Here is a 21,970-nt window from a genome sequence, read left to right as displayed (position 1 = left end):
CTGTTATAAAGCCAGGATTTTAGCAGAGCAGAGCAGCAGCTTGGAAGTGACTGCTGGTCTTAATGGGCCGCGTTTCAGTAACTATTTCATACTTTTTCCATTGTCTAGTAACAGAATCAGAAAAACATGTAAATGAAAACAGCTTTATTAGGAATTCAGCTGTATTAAATTACTGTATTAGTGAGCCTGACACCAGTCAGAATCCAAATACAACGCAATGACATCATGATTATGCTAATTAGCGTATTGCATCATCAAGCAACAAGCAGTCTTTAGCTACTTTCCATTCAAAGTAGCTGTTGTAGTATTAGTTTTGACCTAGTCTTATTATTAATTTTTTTCTTACAAACACAAATGTTTTCTACACATACACAAACTTGAATTTCTCATGCAGATATATTTTACAGGTTTACAAATACAACTACAAACTTTGGAATTATTTGCTAACATCAATTTACAAGCTCAAAATCTTTTTGACCCTAATTTTTTTTTATACCCTAATTTATAAAAGGCAGACTATCAACAATACTACAATGACTTTGTACCACTTTTTTGTATGACTTTTCTTAATACACATTCTGTATAAGAGAAAATTGGTGAATGCGACAAGTTCTCTAAATCACCGCTATGTGACACTTAAAAATGAATCTGTTTCTGTGATTGGTTCTTGTGTGGGGTCCATTGATGCTTTAGAAAATAGTGTTCTTCCTAATTTTTGTCAGTTTGTTGAAGACGCTTTCCTGTTTCAAAATGACAATATCTCCATGCACAAAGCCAGCTCCATAAAGAAATGGTTTTCTCACTTAGGAGACGAAGAACTTAACTGTCACTGCAAAGAGCCCTGACCTCAACCCCATTCAATCCCTTCCGGATGAACTGGAACACTGACTTTGAGCCAGGCATTATTGCTCAACAACAGTGTTGGACCTCACTCATGCTCATGTGCCTGAACAGGAGCTAATCTCTGCAGCCAGGTTCTAAAATCTGGTGGAAAGCCTGAAACCAGAAGATTGGAGGCTGTTAGAGAAGCACATTAATGACCATGGTTTCGGGAATGACATTTTCAACAATCATGTATCATTATAATGTCCTCCTATTTGAGTTGAATTAAAAGGACTGCAGTGGCCAGCTTTTTTAGGAACTTTGTGGTGTGTTTTTAAAGATCTCTATCTCCATTAGGAAGAAATGGGAATGTTTTTAAAATTTCCACCAATGGCCAATAAAAAGCAATAACAGCCCACCCTACAGCAAAGTGGCATAGAAAAAAGCTGGAAATACTTAATCTATATTTATGTGAAACTTTTTAGTTATAATTGGAGGCTGGTGTGTGAAAAGTTTGACTAGACTTCAACCCTCAGAAAATGAAACAAATGCAATTAAAAAGATTTTGTATCCTCTGCATGTGCAACCTTCGCATTAATTAATGAGGAATTTAAGACCTCTAACATGTCTCAGCCAGATTTGTACTAGAGCAGATCTACTGGGTTCTTAATGCTGTTTGACCTGTTTTAAATCAGAGGTGTCTGGAGTCATTATGGTTCTATGCAGAAGCACCGGATTAAACCCTCATTTCTCTATGTCCAGTATCTAACAGATGGAAATCTGTGAGCTGAATGGTATTTTGTGTGTTGCAATGCATCTTAGTCTGCTAACAGCAATGGGAACAGCCAGGCCTTTTCCTGTTATTAAAAAGTATTTAAACCACATGGAGAGCTATGCTGGCTTCTTGTACTTAAGGCTCTAGTGGCACAAAGAGAGCAACCACATTTAAGCCTGCGGGAAAAACTAGATGGAAATTAGTTTCTACATTTTAGCCGGGTGACAAAAGGTCTTCAGAGTTCAAGTTTTCAAGTTGTTTGTTGGAAACAAAATGAAAAGAGTTTCCGCATGCAAAGTGAGGAGTCAAGAAATCCAATGCAATACTTCAGAAGCCTGAACACATCTAGGACGGCCTTTTGAGTGTTTGCATTCAATATCAGTTTTCATTCTTCAAATAAACCATTATCTTTTTCAGCGGCTGAAATAAAATGCTACAAAATAGAAAATGAAAAGCAAGCACAGAATCCTCTCTGCCAGTTTTATGGCAGGAAATCTACACTTAAGATTTAGGCATCAGGCAGTGCAAGTCAACAGGACCAGGAAAAAGGCAAGTGTATTGTATTGCTTGGTCTTGAAATCACATCAAAAACTTGTTTATGAAATCATAAAAATACTTTTCTCTGATGGGAAATGTTGGACATGGCTACTGAAATGTTATGGCATTATGATATACACATGCTTTAATCATCAGGTTCATGGGTTGTACTGTTTGTACACAACACACAGCAGTAAAGCTTTATTTTTTCTGCACTTTTTCTTGTTTTGTCTGATCAGCATAGTATTTTTTCACTGCTGTGCGGCTCCAGAGCCACAGGAGCATTGACGACACCAGGTTGTTCTTTGCAAAAATTACTTTTTGGTAATTTTGTGAGTAGCAAATTTATTTGAAAAAAATCTATGAAATGGTAAAGCACAATAAAAAGGAAATGCAGGGAGCCTCAAGGCGAATTTTGTATTAATACCTTATATTGAGGCTCCATATTGTCAAGGGGCCCTAAGTTAAAAATCTAGTATTAAATCTTTTAGTATTTCAGTTTATATTGAGCTTTCATTTTCCTACATAAATCAGTGTTTAGTGAGATTACCACATACAAAACACACAATCATCAAAAGGGACCCATAGTTAATTTTTGCCCCTGGTTCCCCTAGCCAGTTTTTCTGCCCTTATCCTTGCAAACTCTGAATACATCCGAGTCTTATCATTACCATAAAAAAGCAAAAAATCATACACCAAAAGGAAGAAATTTATATTTAATTTTTTTTTTTTTTTTTTTTTAAAGTTAAATTTTTTTTTTTTTGGCTTCAAGATACCCCTCTAGTTTTGCCTATGTAGATAAAAAACTTGTTTCCAGACATTTGGTTAAAGTGATAACTTGAACGTTCTAGATGTTCACACTGACAAACAGCCAGACAGCAGCCAAATAAACCGGGGAAAAGTAATTAGCTGCACAACTGCAGCACATTAAACAGCATGTGAATGTACCTCCAGCACACTGTCTCCCATTACATGTTGTATATGGGAAATGGACCGCACTTATATAGCACTTTTCTAGTCTTTTCAACTACTGAAAGTGCTTTACACTGCGGCCACATTCAGCCATTCAGACACACATTCATACAGCACTTTTCTATACATACACACGCACACACTGATGATACATCGGGGGAAATTTGGGGTTCAGTATCTTGCCTGAGGAGACTTCGACATGCGGATCGGAGGAGCTGGCGATCGAATGAATTAGCGTCCCTACGGAAGTCATGGTTACAATAATAAACACATCATCAAGGTTATGCAACAGTCACGGTTAAAATAAACAATGTTGAATCATAGAGTTTTTCTCTATATAATGACATCACCTGACTTCCTCCTTTGCTCCCTTTCATAATTACTACAGCCATAGAGGGCTTTTTCATTTAAACATAAATATGTTGTTTTGCAGCATTTGCATGGATGTATGATGAGAACTCTATGAGCTTTCTTAATACATCCATGGACATTTGTTGAAAAGACTGATGCTGTCTCAAACAGCCGCTAGATGTCATTTATCAATAAAACATAACTATTGGCCATAATGAAGTGCTTGCACAAACAATGACATGGGTTGCTTTTTTTATGGGAGGGCAGTCTGTATCCTATCTATTAATGACTCTGCCTGTTCCTGTTATTTCATTTCAACTGTAAACATGGCATTGCTTTAAATGAGCATATAAATTAAGCAGGGGACATAAAGGTTAAATAAATAAATATAAAACGAAGTATGACTCTGCAACACTGCAACAACATTGCAAGACTGATTTTGGTGGATTTTGGAGAAATTGTTTTCTGAATTATTGAAATGTTTTTGCACTGCAAATAGGAAGTAAAGACCAATAACGGCTCTCTAAGTGCTGTGTTTATCTAATTAGGTGTAGGAAATGTTTCACATTGATGTCTTAGTGAAGAACTTTCAATCATCTGTTGTACAGTATACATGAAAATAGGCCAGGCTGAAGGAAATTCGTCCACTGTCTTTTCAAACCACAATAAGAAAGTTGAAAAAAGCTCCATACGTGACTGACCATCTCATTCCAAAACCATGGTCATTAATGTGCTGCTGTAACAGCCTCCAGTCTTCTGGATTTCCACCGGATGTTTGAACCTGGCTGCAGAGATTTGCTCCTGTTCAGACAGGAGATTATTAGTGAGGTCCAACACTGATGTTGGGTTATAAATGCCTGGCTAACAGTCGGTGCTCCAGTTCATTCCAAAGGTTATGGACGGGGTTGAGGTCAGGGCTCTGTGCAGGCCTGTCAAGTTCTTCCACACCAAACTGGGAAAACATTTCTTTGCTGGCTTTGTGCACAGGTACATTGCAACAATGAGACAGGAAAGGGTCAGACACAAACTGATGACACAAAGTCAGAAGCACACTATATTTTTTAGAGGATTAGAGTAACTTCAAACCAAAACCTAGGCCTTAATTTAAGAAAAATGTGAAAAGTGTATGACAGAATTTTACTTTTAGAGGTGGATGTTTGCCTTAAGATGCTTCCTGCCTTGACCCTACTTTTATTGTCCTCCTCCATTGAATTTTACTGAACAGAGATGATGAATGTTTCAAAGCTCAGAAAATCACTGGACTCAACAAGCAACTCTGAGACACCGTTTTAAAGTTCCAATGTTCACCTCCATTGAAAGGTAGTGCAGGCTGGAGCAGGAAAGGGCTTAGGAAAAGTCTGCAAGTAGGCAGTTGTTGGTAACAGGCAGGCAGGAACACCAGGCAAAAACACAAAAAGGGAGCAGGCAAAAGGAAAAGTCAAAAAACATGCAGGAGGCCAAAAAAAGGCAAGCAAAGACAGGAAAATACAAAAGGCTGGAAAGCTATGGGTGGGATGGCCCAATAGTCAACCTGGCAGCCTGCAAGTGGAAGTGGACCAGTATATGATGTATACTAGGGAGCTGATGAGGGACGGGGGAACAGGTGAGCACGTGGGCCTGGAGGAATAAAATGACTGGAAAGGTGGGAAGAGCTGGGGTTGCTGCAGGGCAGGTTGGAGTTGCAGTTTCTGAAAGGACTAGACAGTTGGTGAAAGAAGGCAAAGCAGGCAGAGAATGAATGAAAAACTGAATGAACATTGACAGGATGTTGGCTGATGTCAGCAACCGGATAGCTGCATCCAAGGTTAGTTTTTAACCTTCAACAATTAAACAGCCAAAACATTAAAACCAAATTTATCTACTGAACTGAAAACAGCAGCATAAGCACAACACGTCACAGCTAACACCACAGATAAAGATAATTCATCAGCCATGTTTATGCCGGACTACGCTGAGAGAGTGAAGAGCTAAAATCTAAAGGGGAATTAGAATTTGATTTAGCTGAAGCAGACTGAAAAGATTTACTCAATGTAGAGCCTCTAGGCATCTGAGCTGCAATAATAGCATGTGTTTTTCAGAAAGCCAAAAAATAATGAATTGTAATTTTTGTTTGAGATTAGATTGGGCAATACAATCTGTAGTGGATATGAAAGCAATGAAAAGATAAGAAGTCTATCAAGCACCTAAATGTGAAAAGGCACCCCGTAATCATGTTGTGATGCTTTGATGAGAAATAAATGAGAGTAAATAAATCAATCTAAACTGAGAGGAAGAAAAGAGGAGCAGCTCCCAGAAGTTGATTATAAAGCCAATGCATTACACACAGAGAGTTGAGTTGCAGGCGTAACATTTCTTATGATTATCATGTTGTCCTGTTATTGACAATTAAGTTTGACTGGTATTACAGAAGTAGGGCTAAGTTTGATGGAAAAACAATAATTATGGGCTGTCCTGTGGCCAAGTAACTCAAGCGTGTACCACATAACCATAAGAGTCCAGCTATGATTCTATCTTTTATGTCCTATGTCTCTCTCTCTCTCTCTCTCACTTTCTCCTCTTGCACTTCCTGTCTATACAGTATCTCTACTGTAACTGTTAACTAAAGGCAAAATGGCAGAAAAATAAAAGTAATAATTATTGTTATATTGGGCATTCTCTCCCCTCATGTTGCAGCAGCAGCACAGAAGATCTTTGTAGCTTTTATTAATGTGGTTCTAAAAATGTTTGAGTTATGTCTTTATTGTATAACAAAACTAAATATCCACAGTCATGGTAGCTGCTCTGTGAGGCTGTATAGGCACAGCAGTGCTTTGAGTTAAATGCTAACATCAACATGCTAACATGCTCATGATTACACTGCTAACTGCGATATGTCGAGATGTTTATTCTGCATTCATGCAAAGTTGTCAGAATGGGAAAGACGGGATACCCCCCCTACCTTATACACAAACTGCATTTTCTCAACCTGTCCTTTCTTCTCCTTTTTCACTTAGTGATTTCCTACACTTCCCAAACTACCCTCATAGCATAGCACTCTTGTCGGATAGACAAAAGTTAGTTTGATATTGAATATTTTTTTTCCATCTACAATAAATTGTAAAGCAATGATTAAAAATGCATTAATATATTTGTATTGTGGAATCTCAAAAAAGGTAAAAACAGCTTAGAGGTAAGATGAGAAGTTAGTAACAGTATCATCCACATTGTGTGATGAGATGCCTAATCAGTCTGGGCAGTGTGAACTGAAACTCATATTTCAGTTTTTGATTTTTAAAACATTTGCAGAAATTTCTAGAAACATGTTTTCTCTTTGTCATTATGGATAATTGAGTGTATATTCAGCCGCAAAAATGGCAATTTTATCCAATTAAAATTAAAACTACAACAAAATAAGGTATGCAAAAAGTGAAGAGGACTGAATACTTTGTGAAGCCACTTTATCCCAAGGCTTGATGACTCCAATACAGAAACACAAGACAGGGTGACAGGTGGAGAGGTCTGTAGACAAATAACAGAAAGAGCCAGAGCTCCTGGACCCCCTGTGGCTTAACTAATTTAGGCTAAAATGGTGATATCAGGCTAAAATAATCCTCTTAATTCTAATCCAGCTAATTTGTCTCTTTGAATGAAGTTTGAGGATTTATTTGTTAATCCTGGATGAAGTTATCTTTTATAACAGCTCACTTTCATTGTGAAATAAAAGCAACCTACATTTTGAAATGTTTTTTTTTCAGCCATTTGTATCTGAAAATGAGTCCATGTACGGGGTTCACCCTGAAACCTCTTGGTTACATGATCATGATCTATATGATCAAGCCAACTGTCAGTAAATATCAGTAAGTTTGGGTCTGAGGGGTGTGTGTTGCATTGGGATGCACATTTTCTGATCACGTGTGTGCTATGTTAGAAGAGAACAATATGTCTGCACTAATGAGTTCTTTTCGTGGACCTGGCAAGCTTTGGCCAAGATCCACTCAGCTTATTATGGGCGTGTATTAGTGTGTGTGTGTGTGTGTGTGTGTGTGTGTGTGTGTGTGTGTGTGTGTGTGTGTGTGTGTGTGTTTGTGTGCGTGTGCTATGTGTAGAGTTGGTGTGTGTACTGACAGGGTGTCACCTCTGGGTGTCATTCCAGGTGACACTGCCAAGGAGAGCAGCCTTTACAGCTGTCCCGCAGAGCTACCTCCTGCTCATAACAAGGACACAGAGGCACACAGAACACACACACACACACACACACACACACACACACACACACACACACACACACACACACACACACACACACACACACACACACACACGAACACACACACACACACGCACACACACATAGAGGGTTTCAGCTCTGGCCCACAGCAACAGTGAACTCGTACATTGCAGTGTGATACTAGGTAATTCATCTTCATTGTCCAAGTCATCAAATCTGAAAAACGTAGGTGAGACAGTCAGACTAGCATTAAATGTCCTCACAGCCAAGGAGACTGGCAACATGAAGACACACTGTAATTCTCTATTTTCTCCCTCACTCACACAATTTCACCCTTCGTAGATACAACACTGTATCTCAGTAATAGAGCACTTTTCTGAGTGGGGAAATAGGGTTTCAAATTTTCTAGACTCTACTGGATTCCTCCAAAAACAAAAAAAGTGTTGGATGGTGTGATGAAGAGATGAAGTGTAAAATGCTGAAGAGAAAAGAGAGAAAGAGTGACAAGCTGCCTGTCAAAAAACAGAGGGATCCCTATCATATCTCAGCATCCTCCATCCATTCTCCTGCAGTCACACACAACTGATGAGGCAGGTAAAAAAAAGTTCAACTTGTCTTTTCTCTAATCCTCACGCTTCTCTTTATGGCAGGAAATTAATGGTTTCTCATGTAGGACACTTTTACACATTCACATACACATTTATCTGCTTGCCATTCTCATCCTGAAGCAGTGCTTTTATCATCACCTGGTAAGTAGCAGCGGTAAAATTGCTTAATTAAAGCATGAATGTTTAATAAACCCTCAGGCTGCGTGAGGAGGGACCTGAGATAGGCCTTCATTTTACAGGCAGCCTCTGGGAAGGAGACAGACAATTCCTCAACCTGCTTCACGCTTACTTTAAGTTCAAGTGAGTCCTTTGACAGAGAACAGGTGGAGCTGATAAAGGCCAGAGACTTCATGAGTAGCGAGGTCACTGCCTTGAACTTTGTTAAAATGCTAAGTTGTTCATTTCTGTAGTGGCTGGGAGTGTTCTCTGAGCTAATATTGGAACCTTAACCCCAGGCTAGCTTTGCTTGATTTTCATTGCCTTTATATACAGGCTTAGTCACTACATGTCTTAGCTACGCCAACCATATGCTGTAATTTGCAGAATAAGTTACTGTAGGCTACCGAAAAATGCCTTTAAACGGCATGGCAGTGGTACTTTATACGTTAGAGTCTGGTGCCATGCTAGTAACTCTGGGAGGCGGCACAGTGGTGCTTAGAAGTGCATTGACTCAGTGACAGCATACTAACATGCACATGACAAAATTGCGAAGATGCTCATGTTAGACATGATGCTTAAAATGTTCACCATCTTAGATAAGCTCATTAGTGTGCTGACATTTAGTAAGCAGCACTAAAGACACATTACGGCTGAGGCTGATGTAAATGTCTCTAAGTTTGCAGGTATTTGGTCATAAACCATAGTGCTGGACCAATTAAAATTTCGACCTAATGATGGCACTAAATGAAGAGGATCACCAGAGTTATTTCAGTTCATTCTGATGGGGACATGGGCCAAATAAAATGGCAATCCATCCAACAGTTAAGACATTTCACTCAAAACCACAAATGTCAACGTGCTGGTGGCGCTATAAAAAGTCAGGGGATCACCAAAGTCAGTAGGCTTCATTGTCTGGGAACCATGGAATGTCCGCAGAAAATTTCATGGCAGTTCATCTGGTAGATGTTGAAATATTTCACAAGATAAATGAAAATCTTTTACCTGCTGGTGGTGCTCAATGAAAAGTCAGAGGATCACCAAAGTCATTGTCATCAATCCTTTGGGGATCATGAAAGATATAAAGGTCTTTCAGGACCAAAGTGGTGGACTGGACGGCTGACTGACCAACCTTGCTATTCATATAGCCATGCCGATAGCATGGCTAAAAAATATAACACAATTTAAAATTATTTAACTCACCACACATGAATGGGGGTCAGTGTTGCAAGGGTATGAAAACTATGCTGATGAGCATGGACATTCTGAGCCTTAGAAATGGTAAAAAATATATATTTATACTACAGTTGTAGTAACTACTTCATTGTTTTTTTTTGTTTTTTTTTTGCTCCAGTCTTTCCTTTTTCTATCTATTCTGGCTCATGCAAGGCAGAATTTTGCCACATCTTTAATCTGAAAACACCTTAATAGGTTGCTTTGAAAAAATGCTCTTCGGGGGACTGACAGCACACAGAAAGAAAAATCAGCTGATGTTTTAGACAGAAAAGAAATCCACTTAAAAGCCATTGCAACTGTGTAAGAAATACTTCATTGAGATGTCTCATTGTGTACGATATGCACCAGCTATCAAGACCTGGGAATGGGAGATACATCCCTAAGAGTTCATTTTAATAGTGATCTTATGTGAAAATATTGTTTTAAACAGATATCCACTGATCTTTACTCTCTTGCATGATACATATTTATGAGCTTTTATCCTAAACAGATATTAGATATACTGATATCAGAGAAAGTCTAGCTTACTCCAATGGTATGAGTATGTTTTCCGTGTGTCTGGTTCGATTGACCCTGAGAAAAAGGAATTTTTGATGCAAAAGGCATTAATAATGCGTAAATGAAGCACAGTGAGAAAATATCTCACTACCGAATGAAGTCTGGAGAGCTCTTAAGTGGTACTACCACAAGGACAGTAATGTACATTTGTCTGCAGTGTATGTTAGCATTAAAGTTGCAGTATAGAGCTGATTTTGATGTACAAATTTAGTTTTTTTTATCAGCCTAAACAGCTTTGCGAAAGCAGTCAGCTGAGACAGATGTTGCCATATGCCCATGGTAACTTTATGTTGCAGCTGGAATTGTAGCTATTTTGCTCCTTTCAAAAAGTTCTGAAAACACAAGAGTTGTCAGTTAAATGCTTGTTAAATGAAAAATGTGACCAGGTCAAATGGGGTTTTCTGTCATTTCTGAATTAGTGAGTTGTGATGTTTTCAACAAGTCCTCCAACATAAACGACCATATAGGTCACTTGTCCCTTCCCTCTGATGTGACCCATAGGAGTGTTTCCTGAATTAACCCCCGTACGGCTGTAGGAGATTTCCCACAGATAAACTGCTAAAAATCATTGTTGAAAAATAAATAATTAAACCTTTATGATGTGACAATGCTATGGTAAAGGTTTGGTTAGGCTTAGGGAAAAAAACAACCTGGTTAGGTTTACGGAAAGATCGGGGTTTGGGTTGAAATAAGTACTTTGTTAAGTTAGAGGACCTTTGTTGTCATTTGTTACAATTATAAACACGTGGTTAAGGTTACAGAATGATCGCCATCATGGTTAAATGAAACAACATTGATGTCGATTGGTTTGAAACAGGAAATGTTTGAAGTCAAATGTTTTGTCTACCTATCCATCCACCCTAAGCTCTTCCCAACACAGACTTTGATGCTTAATAAAAACTATAACTATAAAAAAACTGTTATTTGAATATAAACATGTTGTTTTGGGGCATTTGCTGGAGGGACTGATGGTGTCTCACACGGCTGCTAGTTGTCGCCTAACAATAAAACAACCGTAACTTTCTTGTACCAATGACCACGGGGAAAAATGGAAATTTTATCCATTTGCACAATAAACACAATAAAGTATGAAAAATTTCATGCTTAAAACTGTCACTTTCTCCTATATAACAACTACATCAGCAATATATGTCAATCGAGCAGTTACCTTAACAGAAAGCACAGCAGTAAAGCAGTAATGATGCCAAATGCTCCATCTTTATGATATTTTTTCTTTGGTGCAGTGCTAGACTTCTCCCACTTTCTCCCATTGTTGATGTAACACTTACTTAAATATATCAATGTGAACTGTCAATTGTATTAATTTGACTTGTAAAGAAATAACTGTGTTGCTTGTAATCACAGCCGCCGTTCTCTAATGATTACACCGATTATGAAGGAGGTGAACATGTTGTGACCACAAATAAGACCACTCGTGTGTGCTAATTATTTTCCCTGCCTCTAACCTAAAAGAAAAAGCTCCATAAGAAAACTTCCCAAACAGGCTGTGAGGCTCCCTGCAGACGGAGTGACCTCCACACCAGCATGGAGCATCTCAATGCTATCTCTCTTTTTTATTCCTGCCCACACGGCGCCCCCTGTTGTGACCACCATACCTGGCTCTCTACACATGGTCACACGCATGCATTACACGCACACACACACACACACACAAAATCAGTTTTATTCCCTCTCTCAGTCGGCCACCCATGCTTCGTCACAAAGGAACAATGCATGTTGCACCAATGTATGTGCCACTTTCTGGTGTGACATTTCACCACACGTGCATGAGTGCTGTATACAGTGTGTATGTGTACGCACACAGGTGTGCACGTCCAATGCATATGAGTGTGAAGAGGACCTAATGCATTAGCCTTGCTTTAGGATTCCTCAGTGCTCCTTATGGAGGCGGGTTGGAAATCCCTTAGTTTAGCAACAATGCGGTACGTCCTGCGGAGGCTTGCGGGGAGAGACATCGCGCTCACATTCATCTACCTCAGCTGCAGCCGGCTTCCAGCAGCAGGAATAAACCGCAAGTCAGGAGGGTTTATGAGTATTTCTTCTTTCTTCTTTCCATATGCTGTCACTTTTTTAGACCGTGGATCAATCTGGTAATTTTCTATTTCTTTACCCTTCCATCACAATCAATATGTCAGACAGCGCTGATTAGATAGTGATCAAAGTAGTGAAATGATGTATCACAACACTTTTCTGGCATTCCAGGGCTGCCGCTGGAGACAGTAAAGTTAAAGCTCAAAAGGAGAGAGTCAGAAGTTTCAAATCCTATTCCTCTTGCTGTCAGTTTAATACACATAACCACCTATCCTTGTTCTATTGCCTCCAGAGCTATTAACAAAATGGTTGTCAAGCTGTCTAGGTCTGAGACGTGCTGATACAGCCCCATAATGATAAGGGATTTTTGAAGTCAATACCAGTACCGAGTTAGGAGTATTTAGTATTTAGTATTTTGGAGTTACAACAATCCACATATAACATGAATAAACAATTTTGATTAGGACTCCTTGAATTTGGTTAAGGCCATGCACATCCTCAAACTTCACATTTTCTTAGCCTGGCAGATTACACCTCAGCTCACCGAAGGTGGGCAGAACTATGCAGGGAGTCACATGAGGTCAACCAATAACAATGATTTAAGTGTAATTAGTCCTGCTCTAATGAGAGCAACAAAACCATAAGAAGAGGGAGGGAGCGTACGCAGCCACTCAGACCTTAGAAGAGGTGTAATGAGGCAAATAAATTCAAATCACCTGTGGGGGTTTCCCATGCCCAGGATTTAAATAATTGGGTTTAATATGTTATATAGTTGATTTAAGTTTATGGTCATTTTAAAGTTGCAGTGAAACTGAAGTTTGAGCATCCGAGTGGAGCAGAATGCGGACAAAGTATATTTGCGAGGGGTATTTAAATCAAATCCTTTGGACTTTACTGGTTCAAAAGTGAGCATAGCTTGTATGAATATGGCACAAAACAGAAGGATGTGGAGGACTGTTGGCCGCCACTCAAACCTCCCTCACCTGTTTTGTTAAGACCAGGAGGAGGACGAGGGAAAAATGAATAAATGAGACTTCAAATCCCTCTTTTGAAAACATAAACATCATTTTTGCCAACTGAGATCAAAACACACACCTCCTACTTCGGCATGATATTACTCTGTTACTACGACCCACAAGCTGTTGGTCAAATATGGTTTGATAGGATTGGAGGGTGGTTAGCTATTCAACCAAATCACAGTTGATTCACAAGAAGAGAAAGGAGAGGGATTTTGATATTTAAGAAAAAGTGAATTTTGACCTATATTTGGCATATACAAAGAGATAACTGAACAATTAACACAGAAACTCTGTGTCTTTAAGGCTGACCCATTTATATATATATAAAAAAAGAAAAACATTATGACTCCCAAGAAGTAGGACTAAATTCAGGCCAGCTGGGTAAACCTAATACAGTAGCATATGAGTTCAGCTTTGATCATTTCATTAAAGGACCAGTGTGCAGGATTTAGTGGCAGCTAGTGCTGAAATTGTTGATTGCAACCAACCGAATACCCCTCCCCTCACTCCCTCCCTTTCCAAGCGTGTAGGAGAACCTATGGTGGCCGTCGGCTAATGATCCAGAGTTTGGCTTGTCCATTCTAGGCTACTGTAGACATCACATGGTGAGCTCTGTGGAGGAGGACCTGCTCCCTATGTAGATATGAAGGGCTCATTCTAAGCCAATGAAAACACAACAATTCTTAGTTTCAGGTGATTATACACTTATGCAAACATAATTATGAATATTAGCTTCCATTTCTGCCAATAGATCCCCCTGATCCTACACACTGGTCCTTTAAATCTGTGATGCACTGGTCACACTCTATATGTTGGGAAAGTAGTCACTAAAGCTCTCTGACTGGGTCAGTGGTGAAAACACAAACAAAAAGCACATACTGTACATTAGTTGTTGACAGCTGCATCACTGTCACTGCTGTGAGTGTGACAATCTCATCCCAGAATCAGGATTTAAGAAAACTGGAAGATGCAAAAAGAAAAAAAAAGAATATTCAATGCTTCATATTCCCCAGGGTCCAACACGATTATAGAAAAGGAAATATGAGACCTGTGTGGTGAGTTGGCAGTTCCTGTCAAAAGCAGACTAGACAAGATCAACTTTGTTTCTTCAAGCACCAGTTACTATGACAGTCTTCATGAGAGACATGATCAGCAAAACAGAGAGACAGTAGAGACAGTTCCCTCCAACAGTCCACAAAATACTGTATCCTATCCCAGCATGTATTGGGCCATTGGACCATAAATGTTGCTATTTCGGCTCTATGGGTCGTGCTAACTTTTGCATTTGCCACTTTGCGCACCATGAAAGGACTTTCCCCAATATGCACAAAACAGTGTATATTGGGGAAAGCAGCACAAGCAATTCACAGTTTTCCAAATAATGTAGCAGCTAGGAATGGCTAATTTATAGGGATCTACATCTGGGGCAACTTGCCGGCTGACCTAATCACCCTGCATAAAACAACTCTTTTGAATATGTTTTACAGTGGGTCCAGGAATATAAACAGATGCTAGTGTTTGCGGGTGGGGTCACATAGTGTAATCCCACACACAGCATTTTACATGTCGTAATCAGTTTTTCTTACTGTATAGAGAGCTGAGCATTTGTCCAGTCGGCCTCTGTCTTCAGTCAGTTTTGGAGAGGTGAATTAAAAGTCTCCAGGACGACAATGTTGATAACTGCCGCAAAATCATTTCTTGTAGTTACACTGCTGGAATTGCTATAATCCGTGGAGACATCTATTTTTAATGCCTGGAACCTGCAGCAAAAGGTTTTCTGCTCAGTCAGCTGGTTCTTGAGGAACGTTGTCTCTCAGGATGGTCCTGTGGCCTTTCTGCCTGTTTGTTTTAGCTCCTCATCTTTTTACTTTGGTTCTAATAAATACAGTCGGCCACCACAGTGAAATGACTTGTCCTTATTTTAATCCACGGCATAATTCGCCATTGCGTTTAACTTTCTGATTTTCCTCAGAAAACAGTATAACAGCAATGAAAGTCGGCCTCACGCATGTAAAGTGGTGCATGCGGATGAATACTTTGCGCTAGTCTTTGTTTTCCCTAAATCTCAACAACGCAGGTGGTGAGTGTAAAGATAGCATGACCCATAGAGCCACAATAGCCACATTAATGGGAAATACAACACGTTAAAATAAACCAGAATTATCTAAGTGCACTAGCCATGTGATAGGCTGCCTGGGGTGGTCCTTGACTCTGGCCCAATTTATGTTGGGATAGGCTAAGGTATCAGTGGATATCCTTTAAGTGCTGTATCTAACAAGATGCACCCCGTTGGTGGTGGGTTCATTGAGAGAGTTTTCCAAACTGTGACGGCTGAAGGGAGATGTGGATGGAGAGATGTGAGGCGTGAGCGTTAAGATTCACACTCCTTCTCAGAGTCATAACTTAGTCAAGTCTGAACAGTCATGACGCACACCTTTTTACACACAATGTGACTTATGCATCCTGAGTATATTATTATCTCTGATGAGCACTGACAATAAACAACCGTCAATCCCCTTAGAAATTATAGGATACAGACCGTCCTTATAGCTGCAGAACGTGCCCGAGAATCACCTCATTTTTAAGTTTTCTTCAGGATCTTTTCTTAAGTGATAGCTGTCTGCACTGCAAACAGGGACAGCTAATAGCTAATTAAGCATACTTTTAATGTATTTGTAGACCATGGCTATCTAACTGGATTCATAGCAATATTATACTTCCTGTTTACACCAAGCTCTCAAATTGTGAGAACTGTTATTCCAAAACGTAGACCATGGTTATCCCCCAAATAAAAGTAAGTCAAAGAAGAATTATAGCAGCTACAAATCAACATAAACTTTTTTTCACTTTGCACTATCATTAGTTTTTGGTTTGGTGGTGGTGGGGGGTTGATCGATCGTAAGTGATGTAAGTGTTTTTGACTGAAAGCCTGGCAAATAGCGCGTGTGCCAACATTTATTTATTACTTATTGTGTATAACTTTACTTGAATAACTTTATATACAAGCTTCAATACATCCTTCGGTGACTTTTTCATTTGTCTAACTAATCAAATGGAATTACCAGTGACTGCTGAACAACTGAACACAAATACCTGGTAATCGCCTGATTTTTCTTTTTTTTAACGAGTTAATGAGGATTGTATGAAGGTTCCATTAAAAAAACTGACCAGTGCACAATAGGTTGTAGGAGAGTGAGGGCTGTGATGGATATATCAGTTCACAAAGGCAAAAAGGAAGCTGCATGTCTTGACCCCAGTTGGAGGAGCTTTTGAAATGACCTTGTTTGGTTAATGGACTGCACTTTTCTAGTCTTACCAACCACTCAAAGCACTTTACACTACAAACTCATACAGTGCTCTTTTCTATACATACAGCGCTTTCTATACATACACACACACACTAAAACGACAATGATACATCGGGGGCAATGTGGAGTTCAGTATCTTGCCCAAGAACACTTCGACATGCGGACTGGAGGAGCCGTGGATCGAACCACCAGAACCATCAGCCTTCCGGTTAGTGGACGACCCGCTCTACCACCAGAGCCACAGCCGCCCCTGTTGGACATTGGGAAATATGAAGCTCTGATTATTCTTTTTTTTTTTTTCCCTCTGAGCTTTCTTTTTGCATCTTCCAGTTTACTCAAATCCTGATTCTGGGATGAGAGTGTCGCACTCACAGCGGTGACAGTGATGCAGCTGTCAACATACATATTCACGACTATGGCTAATGTGGGGTTTTCAACTCACCCAGTCTTACATACCAACATGGAAAGACCATGCAAATTCCACACAGAAAGCCCCAATACAAGCAAAGTCCATTTCATGCCCATTGTTTTTTGCTGTTAAGCAACACTGCTAACGAATGAGGTGCCTCGGTGCAGACTGCTTTCAGTCTGTAACACTGTGTCCTTGTTTGGTTATTTTCCAAGCTTTTCTGCTTTATTAAGTATTTCACACTTGAAAATGAGTGCAAAGCAAGAGTGCAAGTGAGAGTGCACGATGTGCAACCAAGGTTACGACCCAGATGATCCCACGGCATTATGGGTAAGTTTATCTGTCCTCCTTCACCTTCAGTTTACTTAGTTGGTCACTTCTGTTGCTTTCTCAAAGCTATCAAAATCTCTTTTGTTCCGATTGATTCATGAGCCTTCTCATCTCTCGTAACATCTTTCTGATCCACCCTTTAATTACTCACTGTTTCCGCTGCTGTCCACAACAAATGTATCCTCTCCTGTTCTGTGCCACAAATCGTGACACAAATTACCCACCACATTGGAGGTCTACCAAAATGGATTTTCATGGACGGTATTTCTGAACTGCAGCTACCAACAGCCAATATTTTGTTCAAGACCTTTGACTGTGACCATTTGAATGTCAGAACATTCCAAAAATAGCCCTGAAATGACCAGTTCTCTTAACTTAAAGGTTAAAGATTTCTCACACAGCACAGGAGCTGTGTTGTGTCTATGTGTTCAACATAGACTCCTGCTTATTAGCTATAATTACTGTATTAAGGCATTATTAATTAACTAACTGAAGCAGCTCACTGCAAATATCTTCAAATATCCCGTGATTAAATTAATTTTCTGGGATATTTGATTTTTATGTCCCCCGAAATTCTTCCTACTCAAAGACACAGAGGCTCTTAATTGAAACCAGAGTGGTATTGATAAAAACACTTACAACACATGTGATCCATCCTTTCATCCTTTAAATGTGATCAAAAGGTCACATCAATAAAGGTTAAGAGCTTCCTATTGATGATCCTGTTGACAATAACAACAGTAAAGCAGACAAGCAAGATGTACTGTGTCTTTCATACCAGAGATCGACAGGGCCACATCAGATTTCGTATTATTAATAAAATGGTAATATTGACCCCCATCAATTTGTAAGTCAATATATTAATCTAACCATGCACCCCATATGCACACAGGGCTACCCCTATAATTTATTGATAAAGAAATGCAGACATACTGCCACCAGATCTTTGCACTTGCATTGTAAATTAATATTTTTTGAGATTAATAGATTATCGATAATCCACAACAGTCACTCTGTGAAATGGGTAACCTTTGAGATTATAACATCACACAAAACAAACCCCAAAAAATGGCAATGAACATGGATGAAGTCGATGCAGCTGTGCTATTTGTTGTAAACTGACACATAGAAATAACTCATAAGGTGCCATTTTTGTTTGATCATCATGAATAACCTTAAGTTAATGGCTACTGGCAAAAACTATTGCAGCTTCTGTGGATTTTTTTGTTTTTGTTTGTGTCATTTAAATGCCAATTATTGCTTTCTGCAATATCTGAACATTGGCACTGGAGGTAAATTGTGATATGCAGATCATCCACTATGGACCTATAACTCAGGACTCTTGGCTGAGAAATTGTCTAAAATGAGCATGATGTCTGGCTGAACGAAATGAAATGGCAGTTCACTCTGATTATCAAGCTACCTCTTGGAGGCACCAGATAAAAGCTGTCACATTAATATAAAGTTTCCATTAAGAAGAATAAAACTTTTCTTTCTCATTTCATTGATAAGCTGCTCGGACAAAGAAAATCGCATAGTGTACTCTTTTCTAAGTTGTATTTCAGTTAACTTTAATGCTTAGGGTAGACAGGGCCATATGAGGAGAAACAGAGCAAAGGCAGTTCTCCCACACCACTGACAAGGTGCTAAACTCCTCATCTAGTCCCCTTCAGCTGGACATAAGCAGAGCTCGAGTGCTGACAGTGTGTCTTACCCCTCCATCTGCTGCTGGGTGGGACCTTTAGTCCCTCTGCAGAGAGGGAGTGAAGAAGGCTGGGAGACAGACTGTAATCTATGAACTCCTCGGGTACTGAAGGTGCTGAGACCAACAGGTCCAGCTGTGCATTGCCTGACCCAAGCAACAACTATCTATCCACATCAAACCTGTCCACATCAGAAAACCCCCACTCTCAGCTCTTGTCACCCTCTTCACTCTCCTTTATTCTCCTCTACCAATCTATCTCTCTTGTCTCTGTATATATTGGCTTTCCTTCATTCATCACTCACCACTATCACCCGTATATTCCCCTTTTCACTACATAGCAGGCCATAACTGCCCGGCTCCCCAACCTATTTCCACACAGAATCCATTATATCTAACCAGCCTCTCTTAATCTTCACCCACCAATTCAATCCACCCAGTCACCCATCCAGCCAAATATTCACAGACTGCTTGCCTCTTCCATTTGAGCTCATTACAGGGTTCCACAGCCATTCGCTCACTCGGAACCTTGGATTATCATCTCGGAGACGTTTTGCCGGTGTGAATTGAAGCACAGGGAGAAGAAAAGCTACAATGCATCATTCTTTTTCTATCGCTGCTAAAGCCACCAGTGGATGGTATAGTTCTTTTTTATTTTTCACACCTTAAGGCACAAACAGCCCACATCCGCTGTTGAGTTACATAAGTGCAATAACTAGAAGAGAGGAGGCTGGGGCAGCAAGGGGATATTGGCTGCTCTGGAGACTGGAGGAGGATAAGGCAGGAGATACCCACTACAACTTCTCTGCTTGGTTGGCTTCCCATGACTGGCTCAGTATCAGCCCACTATCAGCCTGGGGAGGGAAAGATGGAGAGGCAGCAATGGTGGCTCAGAAGAGGAGGAGGGCCGAGAGATTAAGACCACAGCCTGATTAGGGGAATCAACTAAGAGAAGCAGAGGAACGAGAGAGAGATAGACGGTGGAAAGGTTAGGGGGAGAAAGGGAAGCTGAGAAATGTTCCATCCCTCTGGCCAAAGTCCTGACGGAGCCAGTATAGAGATGTCAGGCCACATCCTGTCTGCCGCGGGAAAGGAAGGAGAACCAGGATCAGGCAGCAGACAATTAGACTTCAAGCCACAGGCCCTTATCCCATCTTATTTCTGCCTCTCTCCTTCTATCTTCCTTTTGTCTCTCTTTACATCACTACCCCCACTGCTCTTAGCGTCCCCAAAGCTATCCAATATCAGCTAAACTCCTCTGTTTCCACAGGCTTCCTGGAAGCCGATCGAGTGTCCCTCTGTGGATCACAAAGGGGCAGAATACAGCACTGACCTTGCAAGGTCACTGCATCAGATGATACCTTAAACCATCTATTTTCCCTTTTCTCTCCTTTTTTCCCCTTTACTTTAGCCAAAGCACTCCACTTGCTTTTCGCTACTGTCATACAATTCTCCTCACTATTCCCAAATCATACACTTTTTCACTAGCTTGATTGCTACTGAAGATGCAGTTTCTCTTTCATTTCGCTGAGAGCATGCTAAACTCCAAGGTGACCTTGACATTAGCCAAAACAAAAAGTAAATATATTTTACCCAGTGAAAGCATGGCTTATCTCTCCCTATTGCTTTACAGAGAAGCAGATAATTGTTGAACTTAGCAGGTAAATTTAGGTTCTTTTGAAAACTAAGCAGCTGATGTATGAACAGTGACATAATCCTTTTACCAAATTATATTTTCAAGTCAACCTTTTTGCATTGAGCAACTGCAAAAGATTTTCAACTCACCATTTATCTCATCATCTTTTCCACTCTCTTTCACGCTGGGTAAACAGTTTTCCAGGTAAACTCCATTGTGATAACAACTGTCTGACTCACTGAGCTGTGGTGGTGGCTTCCAGCACAAACATGGAGTCTGCATGATACCACAGGGCCTGTTAGATGTGCTGGAGGCCAGACAGTCCTCCAGCCACTGGCACAGCATCTGACAGGCCGCCATGCTGGGGTTGCGCTTCCCCACCACTAGGTACTCTGTTTTGAAATCCCCGTCGCCATCTGTGATGGATGTGCCTGCCCGAGGAGGTCCCTTCCTCATTTGGAGGAACTGCTTTCCAGCCTCCAGGAAGGCCACCGGGGCGGAGGTATCACACAGCCTCACTACCTCGTCGAAGCTCTCCATACCTAGGTAGGTGCGTGTGGTTTCCAGGAAGGAGTCATATTGGAAGGTGCGTAGCTGTGATGGCATGCAGTCCTCTGTAGGTTTGGTCACCTTGATGAAGATGGTGTAGCGCCGCGGATCAGGGTTCTGCAGGGTCCAAGAGCAAGGCATGGTGGGGAACACTGACGACGACAGGAAGAAGCCGAAGAAGCGGCTCTGAACTAAAGTGGAGCAGGAGTCCGACTCTGGGCCTGAGGGGGATGCATGACACCAACCCTCCATCAGCAACAGAGGGGCAAAATACAAGAGTAGCACTGGGAGAGGCCACCTTGCTTGGCCAGGAATCTGAGAAACAATGCTTGCCATGGTTTGCAGATGAAGGGAAGGAGAAAGTGTAACAGGTTGATTGCTAGTTTCTAGAGGACTCAACTTATAGCTGTGTAGGGCAAAGGAAGAAGAGATGAAGGGGGAGGGGGAAGAGGAAAAGGATGTGGTGGAGGAGGAGGGAGACAAACGTTGCTCTCAAAGATCCAGTGATCGGCCCATGGCTGCATCAGTCGACCTCGAGATTCACGAGAATCTGTGAAATGGAGGAGACAAGATATAAATTAGACTTTGTATCTGATCAGACAATGGAATGGGATTACACTGATTCTGTTTATCTCTGCAATGAGAAATCTTTATCAGCTGTTATTCTTTGTGCTGTAAACTGAGAGCAACTACAGTGACTCGGGCCCTGGAGAGGAACAACAAGTTGAATAGAAGCAGATGGA

General features: G+C 40.5%; 1 protein-coding gene across 1 annotated transcript in view; it reads right to left on the bottom strand.

Moving 5' to 3' along the window:
- adgrb1a (adhesion G protein-coupled receptor B1a) overlaps nt 1-21,563 on the bottom strand; it is a 124,978-nt gene extending 103,415 nt beyond the window's left edge. Inside the window, exon 1 of the mRNA XM_040117345.1 lies at nt 20,828-21,563. Within this exon, the coding sequence (XP_039973279.1) occupies nt 20,828-21,563 (736 nt within the window). The remainder of the gene's footprint in view (nt 1-20,827) is intronic.
- Between the last annotated feature and the right edge of the window lie 407 nt (nt 21,564-21,970).

The sequence above is a fragment of the Xiphias gladius genome, chromosome 22, assembly GCF_016859285.1.
Source record: "Xiphias gladius isolate SHS-SW01 ecotype Sanya breed wild chromosome 22, ASM1685928v1, whole genome shotgun sequence".
NCBI classification, from domain to species: domain Eukaryota; kingdom Metazoa; phylum Chordata; class Actinopteri; order Istiophoriformes; family Xiphiidae; genus Xiphias; species Xiphias gladius.
This window is presented reverse-complemented; position numbering and strand designations above follow the sequence as displayed.